This window comes from Ursus americanus, chromosome 13, assembly GCF_024610735.1.
Source record: "Ursus americanus isolate L20-20 chromosome 13, mUrsAme1.1.p, whole genome shotgun sequence".
Taxonomy (NCBI): Eukaryota; Metazoa; Chordata; class Mammalia; order Carnivora; family Ursidae; genus Ursus; species Ursus americanus.
In genome coordinates this window covers 4,561,321-4,585,938 of record NC_142139.1, presented here as the reverse complement: position 1 = coordinate 4,585,938, position 24,618 = coordinate 4,561,321, and the positions used below count along the sequence as shown (strand labels likewise).

The 24,618-nt window shown below is 37.7% G+C and overlaps 1 protein-coding gene across 1 annotated transcript in view; it reads left to right on the top strand.

Annotated features, from left to right (window-relative positions):
- Positions 1-18,977, top strand: part of LOC123793370 (uncharacterized) — a 152,971-nt gene extending 133,994 nt beyond the window's left edge. Inside the window, exons 29-34 of the mRNA XM_087866349.1 lie at positions 1,753-1,806; positions 3,242-3,268; positions 4,167-4,220; positions 7,602-7,688; positions 10,048-10,086; positions 14,109-18,977. Of these exons, the coding sequence (XP_087722475.1) occupies positions 1,753-1,806; positions 3,242-3,268; positions 4,167-4,220; positions 7,602-7,688; positions 10,048-10,086; positions 14,109-14,111 (264 nt within the window). The 3' untranslated portion in view covers positions 14,112-18,977. The remainder of the gene's footprint in view (positions 1-1,752; positions 1,807-3,241; positions 3,269-4,166; positions 4,221-7,601; positions 7,689-10,047; positions 10,087-14,108) is intronic.
- The last annotated feature ends 5,641 nt before the right edge of the window (positions 18,978-24,618 follow it).

Genomic DNA, 24,618 nt, shown 5'->3' with positions numbered 1-24,618 from the left:
CCCACGTCAGTCTCTGTGCTCAGCGTGGAATCTTCTTGAGATTCTTTCCCTCTTCCTCTCCCTCTGTTCACTCTCTCTCTAAAATAAAGAAATAAATGAAATCTTTAAAACATCATAAATCACACTGCCAGATCAAACTGAAAGAAATTTAATTTGAATGGGTTGCCAAACTCTTTCCATTAAAAACAAGACCTCTAATTGTATATTAATGACGGTAGCTACTATTTATGGGACATATTATTTGGTGACATATTTCATGTTTTATAATCACATTTAATCTTCTGAAAAATTCTTGAAGAATATGTATTATTCTTATTTAACAGCCAATGAAACTCAGGCATAGAAAGGTTCAGAAAGTTACCTAAGACCACACAGTCAGTAAGTACCAAACTGGAATTCAAATTTAAATCTGTTTCATTTCAAAGGCTGGCCACCTTACTGAATGGGATTGCTGATCTCCCGGTAATAAACATAAAGTAATGAGTAGAAGTTCAACAAGCTTTTATTGTATTTATTTTCAGTACTCTCTTTACACGATATGTGCCTCTAGGTGACAGTGCTAATTAGTTCCACCAACCCCTATGTTTAGAAAGAAGAATGTGAGTAGTGACTTGAAGTTTGCTCACACGGGAATCAGGAGTACGGAGACACAGAGCATAATACTGATTACATCAGCACACACAGCTACCAGCAGAAGTTCGCATTTTAGCCATGAAAAAGGTTTGCTAACCTTTAAACTTTAAGGGTGTGATAAGGGAAGGTAACATTTTCTTCCTGGCCCCTGATATAAATATCACCATTACTCCTGAAGTTTCCCTGCTAAATCCTGATAAACACTAATTTTAGAGATAGCAGCTGAAGAAAACACTACTTGAAATGCAGAACATTTCTTTATTATAATTATTTCGTGTTCATGGGACGACCTCTAATCTCACCTCCAATCTCACATTATTCTTTAATAAGTCTTCAAGATTATCATTATCACATATACTGTTATAGCTGGGGCAAGATATTCTATTTAAATAGGCACATGGAGAGCAGGTGATGAAGGGAATATATACCCACCTTTTCAGGCATTTCGAAGAAGGCATTAAAGTTTTTAAACTCTTTTTTTCAGAAAGGAAACAAAACATGTACAGGATTGTACTGACTTGACTTGATTCATTCAACAAGTATTTCCTCATGCACCAGACACTACTAGGATCCGTGAGGATGCAGGAGGGAACCAACTAGAGGCCCTGGCACCCAGTGTGCATATTTCAGTGAGGAGCTCCACAGAGACTAAAACTGGCCGGTGTCTCCTGCTGTGGGCGGCCATAAAGTAAAATACACCTCTGTAAAGGGCCAGGGCAGCCAAGGAAGAGGCTGCCAAACAAGAGACATTTGATAGGAAAAAAAAGACATTTTATCCCTATATTTTAAAAATGTAGTAACTTAAAATGACGAGTAACAAGTAAATGTTTCACATGGATGCCAAAGAAACCCAAGTACAGCACCCGAGAATAGGCAAGTCCTTTGCACAACTGGGCTGCAGCACTCTTACTTACTGCCCTTCTTTCAGAGGTAATTTAGTAAAATATGCAAATGTGGGTTTCTTTCACCTTTTCACTGACAGAGACCCCAGAAGAGCCTGCATCATTGGAATCTTGATAGAATGGCACCTCACCTGGAGGCTTTATACACAGGCCATTCGGAAAAGTGTGTGAATATAGGCATTTGTATGTGAATTGAACTTTATGGCTTTCATTTTAGGGTGAAAAAGGAGCTATGGGAGAGCCTGGACCCAGAGGACCCTATGGTCTGCCTGTGAGTTGTGTCTTTTGTCTCCACCATCAGCATGCGTAGATGGCCTGACACCGGCACGGTTAACCCCTCCCTGGTAGGACAGACTAATCACGTTAGAGTAGCAAAGAACTATCCACTAATACTCCACAACACCAGTGTTACCATGTCCTTCATGGGTCATAGTCACACCTATTCTCCCACTCACATACAGACACACACACACACATACACACACTTCATGAGTTTGAGAGGATCAGAGACTGTCCACAAGATGAACAGAACTACCCTGAAAGCAGGATTCCCACTGTCAGAAAACACCCTCCCTGCGCCATCTGACTAGACACCCAGAATGGACACTTCCTGGGAAGGTCACTGGTAAAAGCGGGTGTGGAAGTGTTCTCATAGGTTACTTACTAAAACTAATCTTGCTAATAAAAGTGATTTCTCAAAAGGATGCTTACAATGACTTTGATGTTTCTGACCTTTCTAACACACTGCAATGACGAGACATCTTAACATAGAATGTTGATAGTGGTCTGTCTTCTGAAAATTCTCAGTTATACAGTCTTCAAATTGAGGCTGTAGGCGTGCTTCGGAACATTGTCTTTGGGATAATTATAAGAGATCCGATCGGGTAGGATTACAAGAGAAACATGTAGTGTATCAAGGTTTTTAACCCCTATATACCGACCACATGCTTTATACCTTACAGCTTTTGTGAACGAAAATAATAAACTTAAGCCAGGATTCATGCTGGCTGAAAGAGATGCTGATTTTGAAATAAATTTCAAAATCTAATTGTCGGAATTAAAGCAACGTCCCAGTAACTTGGATGGATCTGTTGTGTGACACAATACGATTACGGCCCGGATAATCTACACCATGGGGTGAATTTATCAATCCTTCCACAACAGTCTGGTGATTCCTTTGTATCTGGGGATCATTTATTGACAAAGCTGACTTAAAAACAGCTTTTCAGTTGTGACCTTCACACCCTCAATAGTCAGCCAAGTGAAAACTATACTTAACAATAAACAGTTTTCACATTCTTTACTCATTTATGAGCCAAGTGCTAAGTTATCAAGTTGAAGCAGTACTGATTTGCATAGTTCATTAGTGCTGGTATGTTTTTAAACCAACTAAATGGTATTTATGCTTTCAACTTATTCCTGGATTGAACAATTGGATGCCACACATTAAACTTCAACAAAATATCAGACTATGTAAACTAATCTATAATACAAAATTTTTCATGACTCTTAACTGCAGCATCAACGGTCACTTCACTTGATTTGGTGAAAGAAATTTGCATTACTAATTAATAAAGACTCTTTCAGATTTCTGAAGTAGTTCTAACACTAGTGTTGCATGTCCAGGCAGCCTTAAATAAGACAATAACAATAACCTATTCATGAAACGTAGGAACACTAACGTAGCTACTATGGTTCTTTGGCAGGGGAAAGATGGAGAGCCTGGTCTTGATGTAAGTAATACATGTACAGTGAACGTCTTCCTATGATGATAGATGCTGATGGTCTCCATCATCAATAACAGCAAGAATACTTTTTTTTCCGTGCACATAGTTATGCATACGGCATATATTGCTGTGTGTGTAGACCGCAATATAAAACACACCACTAGTGTCTGCATGAGATAAACAGAAAAAAACAAAACAAAACACATAATTAGTATAAAGTTAATAACTAACAGTTGATAATGGCACTTCAAAATGCTTCCCCAAATTAGGGACACCCTGGACAGCAGTAGTTGAACCACTTATTTAAAAATATGCATAAAATTGAAATATGTTTCACGTGCCAACCTTCGGAAACGGTATACTATGTTTATTCTCAACGCTGTTATGCAATATTTTTTCCTTTTAGCATAAAGTATCTATATGTTTTATAATAACATAATTCTATAAAAATAGAGAATGGCAAAAGTAAATGCCTCTTGAAATGATCTCTCTTTTGTGACTGTAATAGCAGCCTTATTATTTGAAGAATAATAATAGCAAAAGTAATAATAGTTGACTTTTTATTGAGCACCTATTATTTGCAAGCTTAAAATGCTGTGAGGTAAGTGATTTGCTCAAGGCCGCCCAAGCCAGTGTCCTTGCTAGGATTCAAACTAGGATCCTGATATACTTTCCACTATATATATCTTAGGAGAAAAAGCAAGAAATGTGTTTCATTAGATAATTGAATTGTTAAACAATTATTACCACTAAGTGCTACTTGAACTATCTAGGTTTTGAGAATCTTGGTCATGCCATTTTTCTTCATATTTGCACTCAGGAGCACGGAATCTTACATTTTTTAAAATGTGATTTGGCCACAGTTACATCAATAGATCTTTTTGGTTTGCTTTTTATCCTCCAGGGCTTCCCTGGTCCACGAGGCGAGAAGGGTGATGTAGGAGAAAAGGGAGAAAAGGTGACCTCTCCATTCCAGCATGTGCCTGTTTGATTTTTCTCATGCCGTGTGCTTTGCTGTTCAACCTAGGCGATTCTTTCATATATCTAATTTTTCTCCATCCTGTGCTCCAAAAACACACCAATGCCTGATCTAAAAAAACCAGGTCTTCGCAGAGGAATGAAGAAGGCTACAGGGCTAGAAATAAAGGCACAGTCTAGCATAGAAGAAAGGAATTGTAATGCCTGATAGCCAGGCTTACCTGACACCAATTTGTTGAAAGATGTAATGTCCAGGGATTCTTAGAAAGTGAAATGAAAAGGCATTATTACATTAAAGTAAAATTAAATAGCACAAATCTGCAAGGGTCTTGTGGCAGAGCTCATCCAACCCTGTAAAGCCAGCATCTCAGTTTTATGCACAACATTCCCAGTAGAGAGATAGAAGATGTGTCCCGTATTCTGATTATTTGATTGGAAAATGCAGGGCAAGCAGTGTGACTGATAAACCCCAGTGAGTTTTTCAGGGACTAGGACTTGCCACTTTCAGGTGCTGGAGATATTTTTAAATGAAGATATTCCTGTATTTTATGGGGTTGGTGTTTAGGTCCTATCTTGCGACCACCCGCCCCAGGGTATATAGTGGCCAATATCGGGCAAATTGGTTTTATGTCTGAAAGCAAAATTTGGATTACGGAGTTTTGAAATCATTTCTTCCTTTGCTTGGATCCTTGAACAATAATCTTTTACACTGAACACAGCAAAAGAAGTAAAAGTGGCTGAAATTGTACCTTCCCACTTCAAATTTAAACCAATTCCGTTTCTCAGATTAATTTATGTCCTGCTGTACTTAACAACACAGTTTTCAAAACCCTATAAATTCCCTGTAACAGTGAAGTTGATTGCTGTTGAAAAGCAAGGCCAAATTAGAATTGTCAAAGAAAGAAGGGTATTAAGCCTGCTGTGTGTTCCTTAGGCTTTAGACATCACCTGGCTTCCCGCTGGTAGGGGAGCTCCTGTCAGTAATGTAAAAGCATCATCGTCATTATCATCACATTTTATGAACACTTACTATATGTCCTCATTTCACAAAGAAACTGAAACATAAAAAACAGTTCATTCCAAAGTATAAATGCTAACTATAAAATATACATGTGTTGATTTGAGATAAATTGTACATGCAAGATTTTAGCCCAAGGTGGAGGTGCTTTGAAGATTATAGACATTATTTTATATTTACTTAATGGGTTGTATGAGTCTAAAATCTTATTCACTCAGAAGTATGTCACCGTTATGGGGATACTCATTTTAATGATCTTGTTTCAAACAAAGAAGAAATTACCAGTATGGTAACTTATGAAAACACGAAGCTATAAATTTAATCCTCAGAATAATGTTAATGACTCATGCAAAAATATTTCCATATTTCAGATTCCATGATTAGAAGTTTTATATTTAGGAAAATTAGATCCAAATGTGAATACTTTATATATATCATTCTTTAACAGGGGAGATAAAAATTAGCAAGAGCCCTCATGTGCTCATACACACAAGGGCAGATGGTTTTGTGTTGCATAGGGAATCACTAACTGTTACAAAACTGTGTCGGTTCATAATAACGCCGATTCATTATTCTTTGTATAGTAGTGTCTGTTTTCCATAAAGCTTGAGGTCCGCTAACATATTACTGAAAAATGATTCCTATGGCCTGTTAGAGTCAACATTTATATAACAGCACTTTTCTGTGGAGTGATTCATTTCAGTTGATTTACCAAATAATGAATTGAATTCTAAATTAATTAATACCCAACACACCTGTCTCACCTATGTGAAGAAGAGCCCATTGCCTCCTGGGAGGGAAGAGCTCACCCAAACAAGTTTAAATCAATTTTACATCATGGCATCGAAGTTATTTGCTGAGGATGTTGACCGATCTTGCATGAGTGAGCAATTTAGTCCTGACCGCTCCTCCCATCTTACTTCCTGTCACACCTGCTCTCATTTCACCCTGGATTCTCAGGTCTTCGTCTTTGGTCATGATTAACTAAACCACACAGAATTTCTCTCTTTCCCCGGTATTCAAGAAACCCAAGAGCCTTAATTCTGAGCCTTCTGATGCAATGTTTTTGGCACACAGGAGATAAATGAAGAGCTTTCACTCACACAGTCAGAATGAATGCGTTAATTTGAATGCTTATCTCGTATATATCTTATGTATATGTCTTTGAATATTCATGTTGTTTCACCTCTGAAATTATTCACTTTTATTGTAACTGCCTTCCTGAGTGCAGAATGAATACACTAATTTAAATACGTATTGCACCGTATTTTGTATTCTGTACAGCACCAGCTTCTTGTCTATAAATATGCAGATATTTATGTTAATGAGAAACAGCTGAGGTGCATTCCTTCCTTCTCCTCCTTTTGCCTCCTTTCCGTAATTCCTCCATTCCCATGATCCATGCAGATTTCCACAACCTCTACCTTGATTCCTAAATACTAATTTCCGTGGCTACATTCCCACTATGTAATTATCCTGCCTACCTCATTTTTAGTATTAGCTCAACTGGGTCCAAACTGCTTTTCCTCTCTTGAACAGAATTTTTTATTTTTTGGCTTTTGTTTCATTGTGAGTAAGCTGGAAACCCATTTACCATTGTGAACACCTGGCATGAGATCTGTAAGAGTGAATTAAAGAACATCCCTGGATTTATAAATGAGTCCGTTTCTCCAGTTGGCATTGCTGAGAAGTATTAGCACTTTTAAAATTTGTTTACCTGATATAGTAAAGAAAACATTTGCTTTTAGTTTCCTAAAAAAAGTTAAAAAAAGAAGCATATTTTAATATACTGAATATTTTTTAAATAGAGCTACTAAAAATAATGTCATAAAATTGGATACATTTCCAAAAGAAAGAAGCTGTTAATATTCTGTCCTTTTCGTCCGGCTCAGTGTAGCTTTCATCTGTTACAGGATTACAAAAAAAGTAAGCTGACAAGGTATTGAAAATTGGGTAAAGTATTCATTATTCCTCTGAATTTGACCCACCGCTGGCTGGCTCCCATACACTTGGGATCCGTCATCCTCACCAGATCTGCAGCGGAAACACCTCATTCACCAAAACTATGGTGCTGGGTCTAAGTCAGCACTCAATGTGTTGGCTTTTTAAATCTCCTTCTTTCATCTTGTTGAGTATCTTAAGTAAAATCCCACCTAGCACTGCCCAGAATCCATTGTCACTCTGAAAGTATAAGTTATCTTTTATAATATCATGCCTTACCTAAACAAGAAAACAGTGGTAAATGCCCTTCCAGACATTTATTGGCTAAATCATCTTTTGACTCGCCATTGTTTCGCCCCCCCAAATAAAACCTGTCTTTTATTTAAACCCTTATATCCACAGGGGGAAAAGGGAAAGAAAGGCAAAAAGGGGCCTAAAGGGGAGAAAGGAGAACAGGGTGCTCCTGGATTAGATGCACCTTGCCCGTTGGTATGTCTGACTCATGGAACTCTGTCTCCAGATATCATGCGTGAAGGAATAAACTGGGAGAAGAGCAAGCTGGAGGGACCCGTAACAGCAGGGGTTCCGATTGGGGTTGATTAACAGAGACTTCGAAGAACCACACACATCTTTCACGGGCTCTCCCGGTATATTCCATGCCTCCTCTCTGGCCACCAGCTCTGCCTGGTTTCTTAACACTCAGATATTGATGTGCAACTGGCACGTGACTGTAGCATCTGAAAAGGACTTAGTGCTATTCCACACCATTCAAAAGAGAAAGTTACGGTTCCGAGAGAAGCCCTGATTACAGGGAAAGGTTGAGCTCTTATTTTATCCAACTTCAGTGGATGTTACTTTGTCCTTCAGAGTTGCTCCTCTCCCAGCCTTTTGGTATTGTAGTTATTTCTTAGCAGAATGTGTGCTTAAGTGATTTCTTGTGTTAGTAACATTATGAGTTAATCTTTACAAACAGGGATTCCGTGGCGTTAAGGGGGAAAAAGGGGAGCCAGGCCAGCCTGGCCTGGATGGGCTGGATGCCCCTTGCCAATTGGTACAGTATTTCTCTTTCCTACCACCCTGCATGCAATTCCTTTGTTTATTACATATTCATCTCTATCAGTGTAAAGTGGTACTTCTGGAACAAGCTTTACATGATAAACACGCTACATGCATGTGCATGAACGGCTCCTTCGGCATCTCTGCAGCGTGAAGAGAGCAAGCACGCCCTTCCAAATTAACCTCCTGACATTGTCCTCACAACTGACCCCACTGCCGTGTCTGCGTTCTGGGGGAATATTAACCTATTCGATAAATATGGAGAGCACATTCAAATGACATAAACATCTTCTACGCAAAGGAACTGCTAGGCCATAACTTCAGGTTCTATACCTAAATTTAGCTCTTTTTCCCCCCTTTTTCTCTGAAAGAAATAAAGGCATTTTTGCCTCTTCCACTACATTTCTGTCAGGCCATAAATAAGGCCAGACCCACAGAGTTAAGCATCTGTGGTCAAGAGTTAACCGTTCAAGGGAATGCTGTTAAGAGACCATAGGGAAGGAAACCAAACTTCTCTGAGCTTCTAGAGATGGTAATAGTCTGCAGCCCAACCCTCCTCTTTGTCACATAACCTTTTCAATTTAATGGTCTCTCCTTTTGAAACTCACTTTCCTAAAGTAGACAGAGCTCCCCTATCCCCATTGGCATGAACTCAAAATCCTCTGATACTAAAATCTAAAATTCTACTGGGTGATCCTCTCCTTGTACCAATCTGGCATTACCAAGTTTTTCCCAGATAGAAAGCTATTTCAAAGTGGGGTTTTTTTACATTTAAAAAGAACGTCTATTCATATTTTCTGAGGTATCAAAGAACACTTTTTAGGGTTGTTTTATACTTACTGATGGTTATTCTTGGTCTGCATGTTCTTATATTATTTTTCAATGCTAAGCATGATCCTTTAAAGATAAAGTTATATTTCTTAAGCCTTTTAAGAGATTAAATTTATAGGAAAAATGTATTTGGTAAATAATTACAATTAAAAATCTCAATATGAGTGCCTAGTCTTTTAGTTTATTTGTTTGTTAATAATAAGTAATATCTTACAATCACTTTGTTAGGGGAAAACACAAGCATGCCTCATAATATATCAACTCTCCCCGCCTTATTTCTATCATTTGTATCTGAAGAGTGCTTGCACTTTAAATGAAAGTAAATTGTGCGATGTTTAGGAATCTCTTGTTGATTCAGAATTGGTTAATGGGCTTCTAAAGACTTTTTAATTAAAAAATTGATGAATGCTATAGATAACATCTTACTTAAAGACATAGATGGGCTGCCTGTCTTTTAATTCAATTAATTGAATGCGTTCTACTATATTGGCTTTTAGTATGGAAAAATAAAAGAGACTGGCATGTGAAGAGCTAAAAAACTTCAGATAGAAATGGTTCATCATTGATTATTCATCATTATCATGCATTCAACCATAGATCACAGGGATCAGGAAGAGAAGTTGTTTTTGTTTATTTAATAAAGATAATTGTGAAATGTGTTTTAATGCAATTAAGAGGAATAGTACAGATTTATTGTCTAAAGGTAGAACTGAGTAGGCCCCTGTCCTTTGTAAATTACTTTTTCTAAATTAGGCATAATTTTTTCTATATGTATTTTCAAAATGTGCCATCACTCTAGAAAGCATTTGAATTTTCTTCCTTTTAACTAACTTTGGGTATTCTGTTGGGAGTTGGTAGTTAGGAAAAAAATGCCTATGACTACAGGCACTGAGCATGTGAATTGTGAAGTACGTTCACTTCTGTGGAGCCTGAGGAATTCTTACTCTTCTCTTTAAAACAGGGGCCAGATGGATTACCCATGCCTGGCTGTTGGCAGAAGGTAGGCTTTACAGAATTATTTCCAAAAGACGCACTCCCCCTATCTCTTCCCCTGGCTGTTTTTTTTTCCATTTAGAATAGACCTTTTGAATTTGACATTCTTGAAAGTTGTTTGGGCATTAAAAAGCAAAAGATTCTGTCTCCAGAATATCTTTTGATTAATATGTTTACTGCTGATTTCCTTCTAAACTGATGAGTGAAAACCGTTCTTAACAAACATTGTAACTTGGAAACCTTCCCTATCTAATCCTTTCTGTGGAATGGAAAGGGGCAGTGCATCTTGACAACGGTCTGCTTACATCAATAAACTCCTTGTCCTCCTACTATTTAAAACTATTCTTAATTGTGTTCTTTTTCTATTTATGATCAATTACGTAGGCAAACATGCAAATACATGGTAGAACCCTGCCAGTATTAAACATAAAGCTGAGAAAGCAGAAAGTGTAAGCATGATTTTTTTTTTTCTTCAGTGATGATTTATGTAGGAGAAACTGTTTAAGTTGGTGTTTTTTAAGATATCCATTTATTCTCGTCTCTTCGTATGGCTACCCATGGGCACTATGTATATATTCAGTATGGAAGGGAACTTTATAGAGAACCTTCTCTGTACAAAGGCTGTATGAGGAGCCCTTTCATCGGGGGATGGCATTTTACTTAAGCCTCACAATAACCCTAGAGGGTATATTACCTTCAGTGATGCTGATGAAGAAACTGAAGTTCAGAGAGTTTAAGTGGCTTCCAAGGGCACGAGCCTGTACCCAGATAGAAGGAGAAGTGGGCGGCGGAAAGCAATGGCAGGACTTGAAGCAGGGAGGAGGTCTGTAGGCGCTGTCCTAGTCCAAGAATACCGACCCTGTACACAATAGCGGTGTGAACTTAATTATAAAGAACTGTATATATGCTACTGACAGATAAAGGAATTCCACCGATGGAAAAATGAACTAGGGGGAAGTATCATGCTGCTTTGATCATTTTGACGTTTTTTTCTCTAACACCTTGTGGCTTGTTGAGTAACTTTTGACAGGCATGCCTCATTGGCAAAACTATACTGAAGTCTAGGGTTGCAGAGAGATGAAGGGAAACTTGACTCTCCTCGGTGTGTCTCATCTCCTCAGCTCTGTTGGTGAGGAGATCCTGTGTAGCTCACCCTCCCGCTTCACCGCGTCCCCCCACTCGGCCAGGGAAAGAAAACCTCCTCTGTCAGGAGACGCATCTACTTAGCAGCTCCCCAAACTCACTTTCGGTCTGTCAGAGAATTAGCTCAATCACAGCTGGGGTCAGGGGGTTCTCAGGAAGGTGGGCCTCTCATCATATTCTTCACCTGAGGAACGTATCCTTTCACCATCAGAACCCCTGTTCTCAGAATCTTGAACAGCATCCTGAGCTAGAATTACCATTTACTCTTTAACCATTGACCTGTAATCTAATACTGTAATGATTTTTTAATACAGTCCTAGGTACACTTTACATAGAGGGAGATGTTGAAAGGCTTACTCTATCCAGCCTTCTGACAGAACTCAGACCTTCAGTTTACATCATTACTGGCTTCCTCTAAATCTTTTCCTTTTTGTGAGGGCATAGTAATCATGTCACTAAGCAAAGGACTCGTCTTTTTGGTTCATGAAATGGCCAAACCTACTAGTAATCCGAATAGTATTAGAAAGTCAGAAATTTCCCTTTTAAGGACTCATTCTTCCACAGAATAGACACTATATTCTACATAGGATTAAGGACTTCTTAAATCTAACAACTATTTTTTTTTTTTTTTTTTTTTTTTAGAAAGAGAGAGTGAGTGTGGGGGGGGAAGAAGGGGAGGGGCAGGGGGAGAGGAAGAGAAAGAATCTCAGGCAGGCTCCATGTCCAGCGCAGAGCCTGACGTGGGGCTCAATCTCACGACCCTGAGATCATGACCCTGAGGTCATGACCTGAGCTGAAATCAAGAGTCAGATGCTTAAGTGATTCAGCCACGCGCCCTCTAACTTCTTCTATGAAGAACTTAATACGAGCACTTCAGTACTGCTTACCGCGCTCTCCAGCACCCACAAATGCACATGATGGCGATCAACCTCGTCCGACACCATCTCACTCCAAAAAAAAAAAGAAAGAAAGAAGAAGAAGGGTAGGAGGAGGAGGAGGAAGAAGAAGAAACAATTAGAAAAATAAAATGTTCAAAAATCTCTTATGTGGTCAACTTAGCTATCTCAAATTATTTTTTAAGCGATATTTTTTAAAGAAGACTAGTAGATTACGTTGAGTTAGTCCTGTTTTACATGGACTACCCTGTTAAACACATGGTTATTAGCCTCTAGAGCACGGTGGTGAATGTTTGAAAATTCAGAGTGTGGTAGCAACGTGAATTACTGTGATTAATGAGCAAGTCTCCTGAAGGGGTCATGCTACCCTCAATACTAATTTTTTTCACGCAAAATGGTTTGATGTTTGTTTAAATGGCTTTTCTTTCTAGATATACTTCTGTTTTCTAAATGTTGAAGAATAATGATGTACCAGTTCACAGTGTAATTCATACAGTGAATAAATGGCAGAATTTATGTTAAGAAAGTACTTTCAGGGGGCGCCTGGGTGGCTCAGTCAGTTAAGCAGTCTGCCTTCAGCTCAGGTCGTGATCCCAAGGGTCCTGGAATTGAGCCCCGAGTCGGGCTCCCTGCTCAGTGGGGAATCTGCTTCTCCCTCTGCCCCTCACCCTGCTCTCGTGCCCTCTCTCTCTCACTCTTTCTCTCTCAAATAAATAAATAAAATCTTAAATAAAAAGAAAAAAGAAAGTACTTTCAGGCTATTAAAGTTATCCATCCTCATCCAGAGATTAAAAACTATGTAACAGGAAAAATACCTATAGGCTTCATATTTTTTATCCATCAGATTCCTTTACTTATTTATTCATATTTTTTAATGTTTCACTAAACTTTATTTTGTGAGGTAGGAATGACAGGTTTGCAGCAAAACCTTCCTAAAGTAAGGTGACAGATTTTTTTAAGTTAGGTTTTAAAATCTGGAAGAAGAAGAAAAAAGAGAGAATCTTTAAAATTCTGTAGATTTTTTACAAAACACTGGTACTCAAAAAAATACATCTGTTTGAATTTTGAGCTAAGTGAGGGTTGAGGGAAAAGAATACTTCCATAGGCACATTCTCTGGTGTTGGCGACATGCAGAACCATTGAGTGAACGCCATCTTCAAAGATCACAAGTATCTGGCCTCTTAATCCCATCTACTATAGCGTCTATTTTTCTTGGAGAGAGAAAAACAAATGTTTTTAATTAATGAACTGGGCATTCTACTTTTCTCATTGGGTTTGCTTTGTTTTATTTGTTTTTTGAGTCAAAGTCAAGGTCCCCGAGATCTGCTCTATAAGTTTATATCTCAAAGACCATGGTCCCTCAGTTCTCTGAGACTTTAGTTCTAGGAAAACCTTAACAATTATGGCGGTCCAAAAGGAGCACCCAGAGATTTAGGGTGCCTTAGGTCACCGTGGAACCTGCAGTACAGCTTGAAGACCTGAGAGCAGGCAGGTTTACCGCAGTGCACACCATCCACAGCAGGACAGAACTAACAAAAGGAAAGAGGAAACAAGAGCCGAAGGAGAGTAGTAGTATAGTCAGTTGGGTGAAGTAAACGGTGCCACCAAGGGCAGACTCCTCAGCCTCTTCCCCAGTGGCTTTTAATGTTTGGAGAAGATCATATAAGTTCAGAACATGTATCTAAATTATGGCCCATATGTGATAAAATCCTAATTTTCTGCTTTCCCAGAATCATTACTGAGAAAAACACCGCAAACTTCTCAGTGGCAAGAGAAAAATGTGGGTTGAACCCAGGATGGAAATTTTAATAACACCCTGGAGTTTTAGAAAAGTAATGTCTGGGACACACATCGTTCAGCTCATTAATTAAAAAACAAAAAAACTATATTCAGGGTTCTACCAGTTTTCTTAAAATAAATGTTAATTTGGAATTTTTATTCTAGACCACTAATTCTATGTACGTCTTTTCTGTTGTTTGTTTTTCTGCAGTGATGAATCTAACCTTCCGAGCATGAAGTTGTATATGTGATGGTCCACTTTTATATTTATAGTTGAAAATCGAATTGCAGATTTTACAAATCTGAGATATGTTTACATATAGCTGCTTCTTCCTGTTTGCAGTAGTACACGTGTCCATCTTTTCTCCACTTACATCTGAAATTGGGCAATATGTGAAACCAGTAAGAAGCCTGCAAAAAAAATATAAATCAGTATCTCTTTATCTTATGTGAAGATATGTATTTAAATGGATACATCAGTGATACAGAATGATTGTTCTTGCTCTTTTCTGACCTTGGGCTTGTTAATTGCATGGACAAAAAGTGCCATGAAATAGTTTACATGAAATTGTGACCAAATATGGACTCAAAACTATGAAAATGTATTTTATTGATTTTAGAGTTTATCATCGCATCCCTACTCACATTCGCTGTTAGCACTGATTCGTGCCCACACCACCCACTGAACCTGACTAAAAAAGCATGACGTGTGCCAAGCCTGCTTGTTGTTCAGATGCTAGCATGCCGCGTAATGAGTCCTTTGATCACATCTGAGCTTTTATTTCTTTTGTCATCTCAAGGGGGTTACACCATGGCTTATTGCCAAAAAGAGATAAGGTGGCGGAGAGCACACACACACGGTCTTGTATTTTGAGGGAGTTGCAGTTCGAACTGCAGACCTCCAGCTTCCGGTATTGCGCGCTCACGTGGCCACCTTGGTTGTGCTTGCTGCCACAATTTTTCCTTGGGCTGCCCTTGGCAGTGAAGACAAGGGAAGAGTACCGTTCAGCATCCTGCGCTGTCTCTCCTGTGACCAAGTAGGAAAGAGGTTTACACATGCGGGCACCCAGAACAACAGACTTGAAAAAATTAAACTGAATTCCAACAAGTGTTAATATGGGTGCTTTTGGAAACTGACAGAGGCATATAGCACTTCTTTTGGGTAGGAGATTCTTGGAATGGCAGCCCCTGTTCCTGCAGACAAAGGATGCGCACATCCCACCAAAGAGAAGGGGTACCACTCTCAAGAATAGGTTGGCTGAAATAACCTTTTCTGAAATTGTAGGGGAGCTCACCCTACAAGCTCTGTTGAAGCTGATGTTCTCCTTCCCTCTGAGATCCAACCCATTTCAAACATTTTCTACAAAGTTCTAGAAACAGAAAGAGATTTTTCATTATTTTTTGTGCTTTTCTTTTCTAGTCCCAGGAATATTAAGAAAAGATTTGTTTCAGTTTTTGTCACATTTGTTTTGAACAATTTTTTTAAAGAAAGTCTTCAAATCCTAATAACTTGGTAGCAATAGTCAAGATGACTTTTTACTAACTTCTCTCTTGTTCTGAATAATTGAAGAGAGTATAAAAGGAGCTCCACTTTCAGTTCAGTCATAGTAAAGCATTAAAGTTAAACAATTTCTTGAGTACTTTTTGACTTTTTTCATATGATGACTGTAACTTACATAGTGATCATCAGTTACGTCAAGATTTGGTTACATTTGATAGTATTAACTCATTTCTATTTCTTATCATTCTCTTTAAGAGCTAAGATTTGTCCATATTGAGATTTACCTTTTTTTATATTTCTAAATGTTTGTCTTACGCACAGACCAAATCTGTATCTCAGAAAGCTGTGAAATATAGTTGCCATAGAGTATTTTTTCATCTACTTGCTCAAAACTTACTGAATTGTATTAGATTGAGCATTTCTTTGCACAGTGAAGAGTTGGTAATATGTTTTGAAATGCTTATTCTGAGTGGAAGGGTTACATTAGGGGAAACACCATCAAGGAGGAGTAGTCACTCTTTCAGCCCATAGGACAATATGCTTTCTCTCCTGACTTGATGCCATTTTGTGGGAAAATGTCTAGTTCCATTCATAACTTTTCACCACCAGAGGGGAAAATAGCTCATTGCTGGCTTATGGGGACAACAGTTAAGATATGACTATAAGACAAAGATCCTAAGATGCTTGTGATCTCTTTCATATTATATAACCAGACGTTCAATTATACAAAATGCCTTCTTTTTATTTCTGATAAGTTTTTCAAGATTGGAAAGATGTCCAAATTATTAGATCAATCTAATTGGTAACATTTCTAGTAACATTCCACACTTGAAGCCAGTTCGGCATTTTTAAAACAATGAGGGCCTTTACCACCTCTTGTTGTATGTGGTTAGGAAAAAGTATTGTCCAGTGTCTGAAGCAATTTGTCTTACATGGTTTGGAAAAATGAACCAAAGCAGGTAGAACTACTGTCTCTTCAGGAAAACAAACAGCAGTGTCTTGAGAAAAATCTGGTGGCTATATTTCTTTTTATCTTTCTTTCTACTCCTCTGGTAGAAAAAGGTATTGAGATGAATCACTATTGAAAACTTGCACAGCTTCAAAACAAAATACCTCAACATCAAAGAGAAACACTTTATATACAAAAAAAAAAATTGTGAACATAGACCTTTAAGAATATTCTTCTGTTCTATGTATATATTGGGTTTTTTGCTCTAAACTGATTTGACAACATTGATTTTTATTCTATGAGTAAAGGAAGCTGTAGACTCCTGTGACATTTATTTCCTTGGGAAAAACAAAGAGATGATAGCACTCCTCTTTGTTCAGTGGAATTATTAGGTCTTAACCACCATGGATAATCTCAAACTTTTGGTTACTTAAATATTTTCATCATCCATTTTGTCACCAATATAGAGAATCCTCAAATAATTGCTGAATGAACTAATAACTTATGTCTGCTGATATATGCGTTGGCAGATATCTATTTTTCTTCAAGATTTCCAACCCTTAATTTGAATTGTTGAATAGAGGAGTGAGAAAAAATACATGAAAGACACATTGGAAATAAGTCAAGAGCTACTTCTATTTCTGATAAGCATCTTTTAAGGATGCCAAATTGGTATGTGTTTTAGCTTTAAAATTGTTTTCCATTCATGTTGGTGCTAATGCATTTTTTTTTCTTTATGGACAATGCAACTCTACTATGGATAATTTCATTTTTCTGTTTAATAGCATTCCTAAACTGTTAGTGTGTGATTTTATTTTTAAAGGTCATGAATTTGCTGTAATAAGTTCAATGACCGGTCTTTCCTAATGTAAAACAAAACAGTGTACCTATAGGTGACGTGTGTTTACTTGGATCATGGATCCTTTTATTTCGTGTACATTCATGTACCATATGCCTTTATCAACTTTCATCCTCATTTTTTAGCTTCTTTCATTTGATTAAGTCTGATAAAACCAATGTTAGAGAAGTCTAACACATTCATAGAGTACTTGATACACAAATATGCCCCAATTTTTCTTCTAGCTTTCATTTTCATTATGAGAAGCTGTCGGGGAGGATTTTTCTTTCTTGTTTGATTTTATAGAAAACATAAGAATATCTTGGATTTCTACCAAAAACAAAAAAGTCTGTTCTTGAATTTACTTTCTGTGCATGATGTTCTGATGGGACAGTAGGAACATATGCATCCGTAGTTCTCTCTACGTGTCCTCTGTCTACAATGTGTACATATATCTTCTAGTTTGGAAAATGGTCAAATCAGCATGTCAAGACCTATGGAAAAATTGTCCAGGATCTTGTTTTTATCAGTTAAAAAATGTGCTTAATTTTCCAGGCTGTTTTTTTTAAATGTTACTATTGTACCATGAAAAGCTAATACTGCTTTTCATCCTTTTTTTTTTTTGCCACTATATATTATCTTACCCAGAAATAAGTTATGCTTGAATGGCGGGTGGTGTTTTAATCTTCTAGTAAGCGATCATAGGAATATGCGGAGATTGACATTTGAAACCTTGTTTTTCTCTATGTCTTCATAACCAAGTTATATTGTGATTACCCTAAAATGAGCTTTTTTAATTTCTACCAAAACAAACAAAAAAACTCTATCTCTGAAAAGGCAAGTCCATAGCAACCTAATCTTACGTTCTCAAAAATTATGATTAAGAACAAGCACATGTGATTCTGATGATTAAAAAATCATTCATTTCTAGTGGAATTAACATACCTGATCGATTATGATTCTGCTAAAATTATTTTTAAATGTAAGGACCTTCCATCACTACTTTTTCCCACTTTTTGGACCTAACTTCATATTGGCTAGATTTACTTTATGCTGTAGCAGAGATAAGCTTCCAACCTAAACTTTTGGTGGATTTTGTTTTGTTAATCCGAGACTGAAACATTTTAATGGCATTTCTCATTTTTTTTATGTATTTAATGCATAAGATTCCCTTGCTGCTTTATTGACAGAACTGTCCTCTGGGGAATAGGAAGACTTTTTCAACCTGACCTGACCTGTTATGTTTGATTTATCGATAAAGTCCCAACATTTCTCAAAATGCAGTAGATATTCTCACATGTCTCAGAAATGTTAATAAATTGGATTCACAAAAGAATGTCTTACCTGTTGTTGACATTTATGTGAATATTCTTTATACTGTTGTAAATGTTTCATGCAACTTAACATTTTAAAAAGATGTATGTATCTGATTTCCATTAGAAAATATTATATTTTTATTTGTATTTTTTACATTTTAAAGTTCATCTCTATGTGCAGCTATTTTTATATTGCCAAAAAATCACATAAATACAAAATAAGAGGAAAATGCAAAAAAAAATATTTTGGCAAGCATTACACTGCATATTTTTCTTAATGTTTTGTGGGCCAGTCTCATGTAATTGATTATTTTATGAATGTGTTGTGTCTTATCACTGTAAATATGGCACAAACCTGTTTTTCTCAATAGTGTACATAACTGAAGGATTAAGTTCTTTCTGTTTGATTTCTTATTTCAATTTCACTATTATCTCTCCAGCTGACATTGCTGAATTAAAAGACGTGAGGTTTTTGATGTGCAGTTTGGAGATAATTGCCTTGTGTTCCGTTTCTAATTTGTTTTTATTTGCTTTTTTAACTTGTTTTCAGGGTTCCTAGTTTGTGAGAAGTTGATCTTCAGAATTATTTTTACACTATTTATGACTTATTTTCATAATGTAAAAAGTGTGTAATTATTACAATATTAATCCAAACAATGGTATTGAATTGTATTGTTATAAAGCTTTATTGATGTTCATGAACACCTTGGCCTGTTTTCTCTGATTTAAACACAGTCCATAAAGAATTTTGTTCTATTCTTCTACAATATTGCGATGTCACCATTCAACTTAGTGCACATAACTAGCTATGGTGATTTTCTATTAAAAAACAACAACAACAACAACAACTAACCCTTTCTGTTTATTAGGTTCTGCTTCTAGGTTGGGCTTCCCTTCCAAACTCACTTTTTTTCCAGGATTCTCCATTTTGATGAATTCAGCTTCCTTATACCCAACTGACTCTTGGCTGTACCGCACTGAATCGATCATTACTGTGTGAGTAAGAGGCAGTACAAAGTAATCACCTAAATGTATTGAATAACGAATGACCGAGTCCCTCTTCCAAAATCAGCACTTGTTTCCCAGCCCTGACTGAAAGGGTGTACTTTGCAGTCCTCATCTTTCCCCTCACCAGCCCCACAAGTTGTCGTTGTCGAAGCTATCCTTTCAAACACCCTTCTTTTTAGTCTGCATGGCCCTCGACTCATCATTTCCTCCTATTTTTCTTCCTCATTTTCCTTTGCCAGTTCAGCCTCCTCTCCCTGCTTATTAAATGATGACCGTCAGAACTCTGACCTGCGTCTTTCTTTCGCTTTTGCTCTTCTCTGACACATTCGCCGGGAAAGCTTGTTCACTCCCGTGGAATCCAAGTTTTTATCTCCAGCACAGATTTCTTTCCAACTTCCAGACCAGCTGTCATGGGCATATACTGCTGATGTTCCACATAGCTCATCACCTTCACCTCCACCCCTGGTTCTCTTCCAGACTTCCATATTAGAGTGAACATGTGATCCCCACCTGCCATCTAAACAAACATGGTAGAAACTTCAGAATCATTCTGGATACTGCCTACCTCTTGTCACCCACCCGTTCCCTCACATAGCATCGAATCCATTACCAATCCCTTCAATTCTACCTCCTCAATGGCTCTCAGATCCACTTCCCCCTCTTTTTTATCCCTATTACCATTGCCTTGGTTCAGCCCTCCCCTTGACTTTTAGAAAAGCCTTCTAATTGGCCTCCCTGTCTCTAATAACCACTTCCTCTCCAGCTCATATTCTGTGTCACCCTGAAGGTGGTGATTCAAAGAAAGCAAATGTGACCATGTCTTATTTACTTATGAGTTCATCCTCCCATTTCATTTCACATAGAATTTGAGGCAAATTAAAAGAATGTTTATAAAGAAAGTAAAATATATAAGTTGAAAAATAACCAAGAAAATCATGTCTAAACCAAGTTCAAGATCACAAAGAAAGTTGTGATGAAAAGATATAAGGTTTAAAATTGTATGGCTCTGAGCTTCACAGTGTCCATTGAAAAAAAGAGAAATAAGTCAGTAACATGTTTACATCATCTGTAAAGTAAAAGCATACCATAGTACTTTCTCAAAAGAATCAAAGCCTATTGGTAAGTAATTGCTTATGTGAGATTTCTTATACAAAATACCGTCTTTTAGGGCATCCCTACAATAAACATAACAGCAGATTTTTATAATGTCCCTCAAGGTAAGCCAAGTGCGCGTGCCAAGAACCAACTTCACTGAGAACAGCTCTTCAGGAGAATTAATCATGCCATTCCTTGCTTAAAATCCTCTAGCAGTCCCCCATTATCATGCAGATACTCACTTTGGTATAAAACGCACAGCCTTTTGGGATCACTCTCTACTGCAGTTTGTAACATCATGTCTTGCTGATCAGAGACCCTCACCCAAAGGTTTTCCATCTTAAGCTATTTGAGGACGTACCTACTTCATGCACATTTTTAATTTAGACTCGAAAAAGATTACAACGCATCTTTCGTTTAAGAACAACCTGGAATGCTAGGAATTCGCTGTGTGGACTGCTTTACTCGATATGTATATCGATATTTATCCCTTTATCTCTCAGCCCCCTCCCTACGAGGTCCCACACAAGTCCGTTGCCTCTCTTCTTGGACTTAGGTTACACAGTTCAAATTTTCATCTGCCTTGAAGGCCGATAACTTCATTATCTAATGGTTTTTCCATTTGCCCACTTGAGAAAAGCCAACTCCTATAATAACCCATGTGTCCATCTTCTCTTTTTCTTTAGCTGGTCTAGTTCGCTTAGTGCTATGGGAGAAAATCACACGGTAGTACAGATTGTTCTCACCATAAACTCAAAGTCTTTGAAGTCAGCTGCGCATTTGACAACTACCAACAGTGAACAATCTGTCTGTGTGTCCCTAGTGGAGACGGGTAATTCAAACTTCTCCCTCTCTTCTCTAATCTCCACCCTTCTTGCTCTCTGTAGCTGGTCTTGCATGCACAAAAGAAAAACAATCCACAGAACAGACTCCCTCAAATCCTTCTACCAAGACTGAAAATGCACCCGTTAATTATCTTCACCGTTAATTTCTTTCTTCACTACTATTATGATAGAAAATAATGTCACTCTTCCCACTTAAGGCTAACCTCTGCTCCAGATGCTTCACTTCCGCCCCAGGCTTTGCAGGGATCTTGTTCTGTTAGACCAACTTCTCTTCAGACTCCATCCTAATCACATTTAAATATATTCAGCCATCTTCTATGTTTATAAAAGCTTTTCCTCAATACCATGTACCCCTTTAGCTGCTGCCCTCCCCCTTTGCTGCCTCTCCTTCAGAGCTTGGAAGTTGATGATATGCCCAGCCTACCCACTTCTTCACTTCTCATTAATTCCTCAATCCACCTATAAGCTCTGCCCCACCAGTCCACCTAACTATTTTCTCCCACAGTGAATTCCTAAAGTCCTATAAATTAAGTTACCATCAATATGCCCCAATTTCCCTTCAAACTCCAGTTTTGATTGCAACTGCATAGTTCCGGATGTGCACCTCAAACAGAACTGAACTTGCCCTCTACCTCCTGACCGTATTCTCCCTCCTGTGCTCCATATCTCAGGGAATGGGATCACCACTCACATTGTCGGCAAGACCAAAACTTACCCGTGATGTCTGACTCAACCCTCTCCCTCACCATTCCTAGTTACTCTCCACGGCCAACTGATTCTCCTGGCTCAATATATACCAGACCTGTCATCTTCGTAGCATTTGCATGGTGAGAATCAGGTAACTCGTATCTCTTACCTGGATTACTATAGTAGCAAAGCTTACAATACAGTTGATTCTTGAACGAGGCATGAGTTAGAGGTGCCAAACTCCTCATAGTGGAAAATCTCTGTATTACTTTTGACTCCCCCAAAACTCAACTACTAATAGCCTACTGTTGACCAGGAGTCTTACCAACAACATAAACACTTACTACATATTTTGTACGTTCTATATCTTATATACTGTATTCTTACAATAAAGTAAACTAGAGAAAAGGAAATGTTATTAGGAAAATCTTAATGAAAAGAAAATACATTTACAGTACCTATATTTTAAAAATTCCACATGTAAGTGGACTCACCCAGTTCAAATCTGTGTTGTTCAAGGATCAACTGTAGTTGGTCTTACCTTACACAATAGCAGAATGATCTCTCCCTGCTTAAAACTCTTTAAACTGAAGCTCTTCACTTCTCTCAGAGTAAATTTCAGACTTCCTGTTTTGATTTATAAGGTCCTCTATCCTCAGCCCATACCTACTTCTCCGGGCTTACCTCTCATCATTCTTTCCCTTGCACTTTATCAAACAGCCTATACGTATTTTTCAGTTCGTCATCCAGGCTCTCTATCACTTCCAGGTCTTATCTGTGCCACTTCGTCATCTTTTTTTTTAAACTAAAAATCCACTTTATCTCCCTAACTCCTAACAATTCTTGAAGTCTCAGTTTAGACATAGCCAGCTCTAGGGAAACTTCTCTAGGTCCTCAAATCTTGATTAGGCACTGTTCCTCTGTGCTCCCTTTACATCTCATCTGTCATTTATCACAGCACTTTTTACATGGTTTTGCTTTATAAAGAGAGAGGTATGTCTCTGTTGTTTGCTCTTATGTCCTTCATTCCAACATGACGCCTGGCATATAGCTGCCACTCAATAAATATTTGTTGAATAAATAAATGAATGAAAGCAATTACCCAAAGGACTGCAGAACAAGCTATCCAAGGATAATATAAACAACTGAGTGTGAGAACATGCAATACAACAGTAAGCATAAAATTCATGTTGAAATTGGAGTGACTATATAAGGTCATTAAATGTAAGAATATGAACCGGAATGTCTAGGAAAGGGATAAAAGATACAGCTTCCATAGAACACAGTTTGGACACTGCTACTCTACAGCATTATTTGACCTAATTCACCCAAAACCTGCCACAGCTCAGGTATGCAGGCTATACTCCTGTCACAGGAGTTCTTCCAAAGAGCGACTCTATGCAAAGCTATCTTCAGTGGTAATGCCTCATTATTTGGCACTCTTATCCACTCCCCATTGCTACCTTCAATCCCCTTTCATATCTCCACCCTAAAATGTACTAGGATTCATTTCTTAACTTGGATTGGAAACTGATTTCAGTGTTGACCCAAATCCATCATTCAAGGACAATGACAAGTTCCAAGAGTAATAAAGTTCCATTTGGGAAATGTGTTTCAGCAGAGTACATAATAGGCAGTCAACCAGAAATCAGTGTTCCTTGCTAAATTATGAGTTTGTGCTTGCAAATTAAAGGGGAGGTTGGAATACGAGGAAAGGGAAAGAAGGTGGGCCATATTTATATTGAGCCAATATATCAAGTCACTGATTGAGAAAGTAGGAATATAGAAATGGTCAGATTGTGGAAGAAATACTTGTTGACTCTTCCTGTGGCTGAAACGTTGGTAGATGGACAAAGTATCAAATACCTTAGGCATGTTGGGGTTCAATAACCATGGAATTTCCTGGTCTAGTCTGCCTCCATTCAGAAAATAAAAACACACACAAAAGCAAGTGATTGTGGGAAAACTGGGTAAAGATGTTTGAGAAGAGAAGTTATCCTTGGATAAATTTCAGCCACATATTTTGCACTATTTACTGTTTTAAACTTACTACCCATAATTTACTGTGCATAACTATATAAGCTCTCACTTCTTTTCTTTAATTCATCTAACAATTTTGGTGCTGCTCTGAGAATGCCACAACAATAAAGGTATCATTTCTACTTTCAGGGCTAAAGGATTTATTAATTTTGAAAGACTGTTTTCCTCCCTAGCTCATCAACTTTCCCAAAAATACAAGAAAGGGAAGAAAGCCTAATTATATTACGATCTTGATAGAAAAAAAAGGGGGAGAAATACAAAACATTAAAAAGGGGCAATTAAGATATAGGACTTAATGAAATTCAATAGGTACTCTTGATAAAAATTGAAACGGAATGGAGTTTCCTTAACCTGACATAGTAAACATCTTTCTTTAAAAAAAAAAATTAAGGTATGATTGACATACAAAAAACTGCATATATTTAATGTTTACAACTTATTC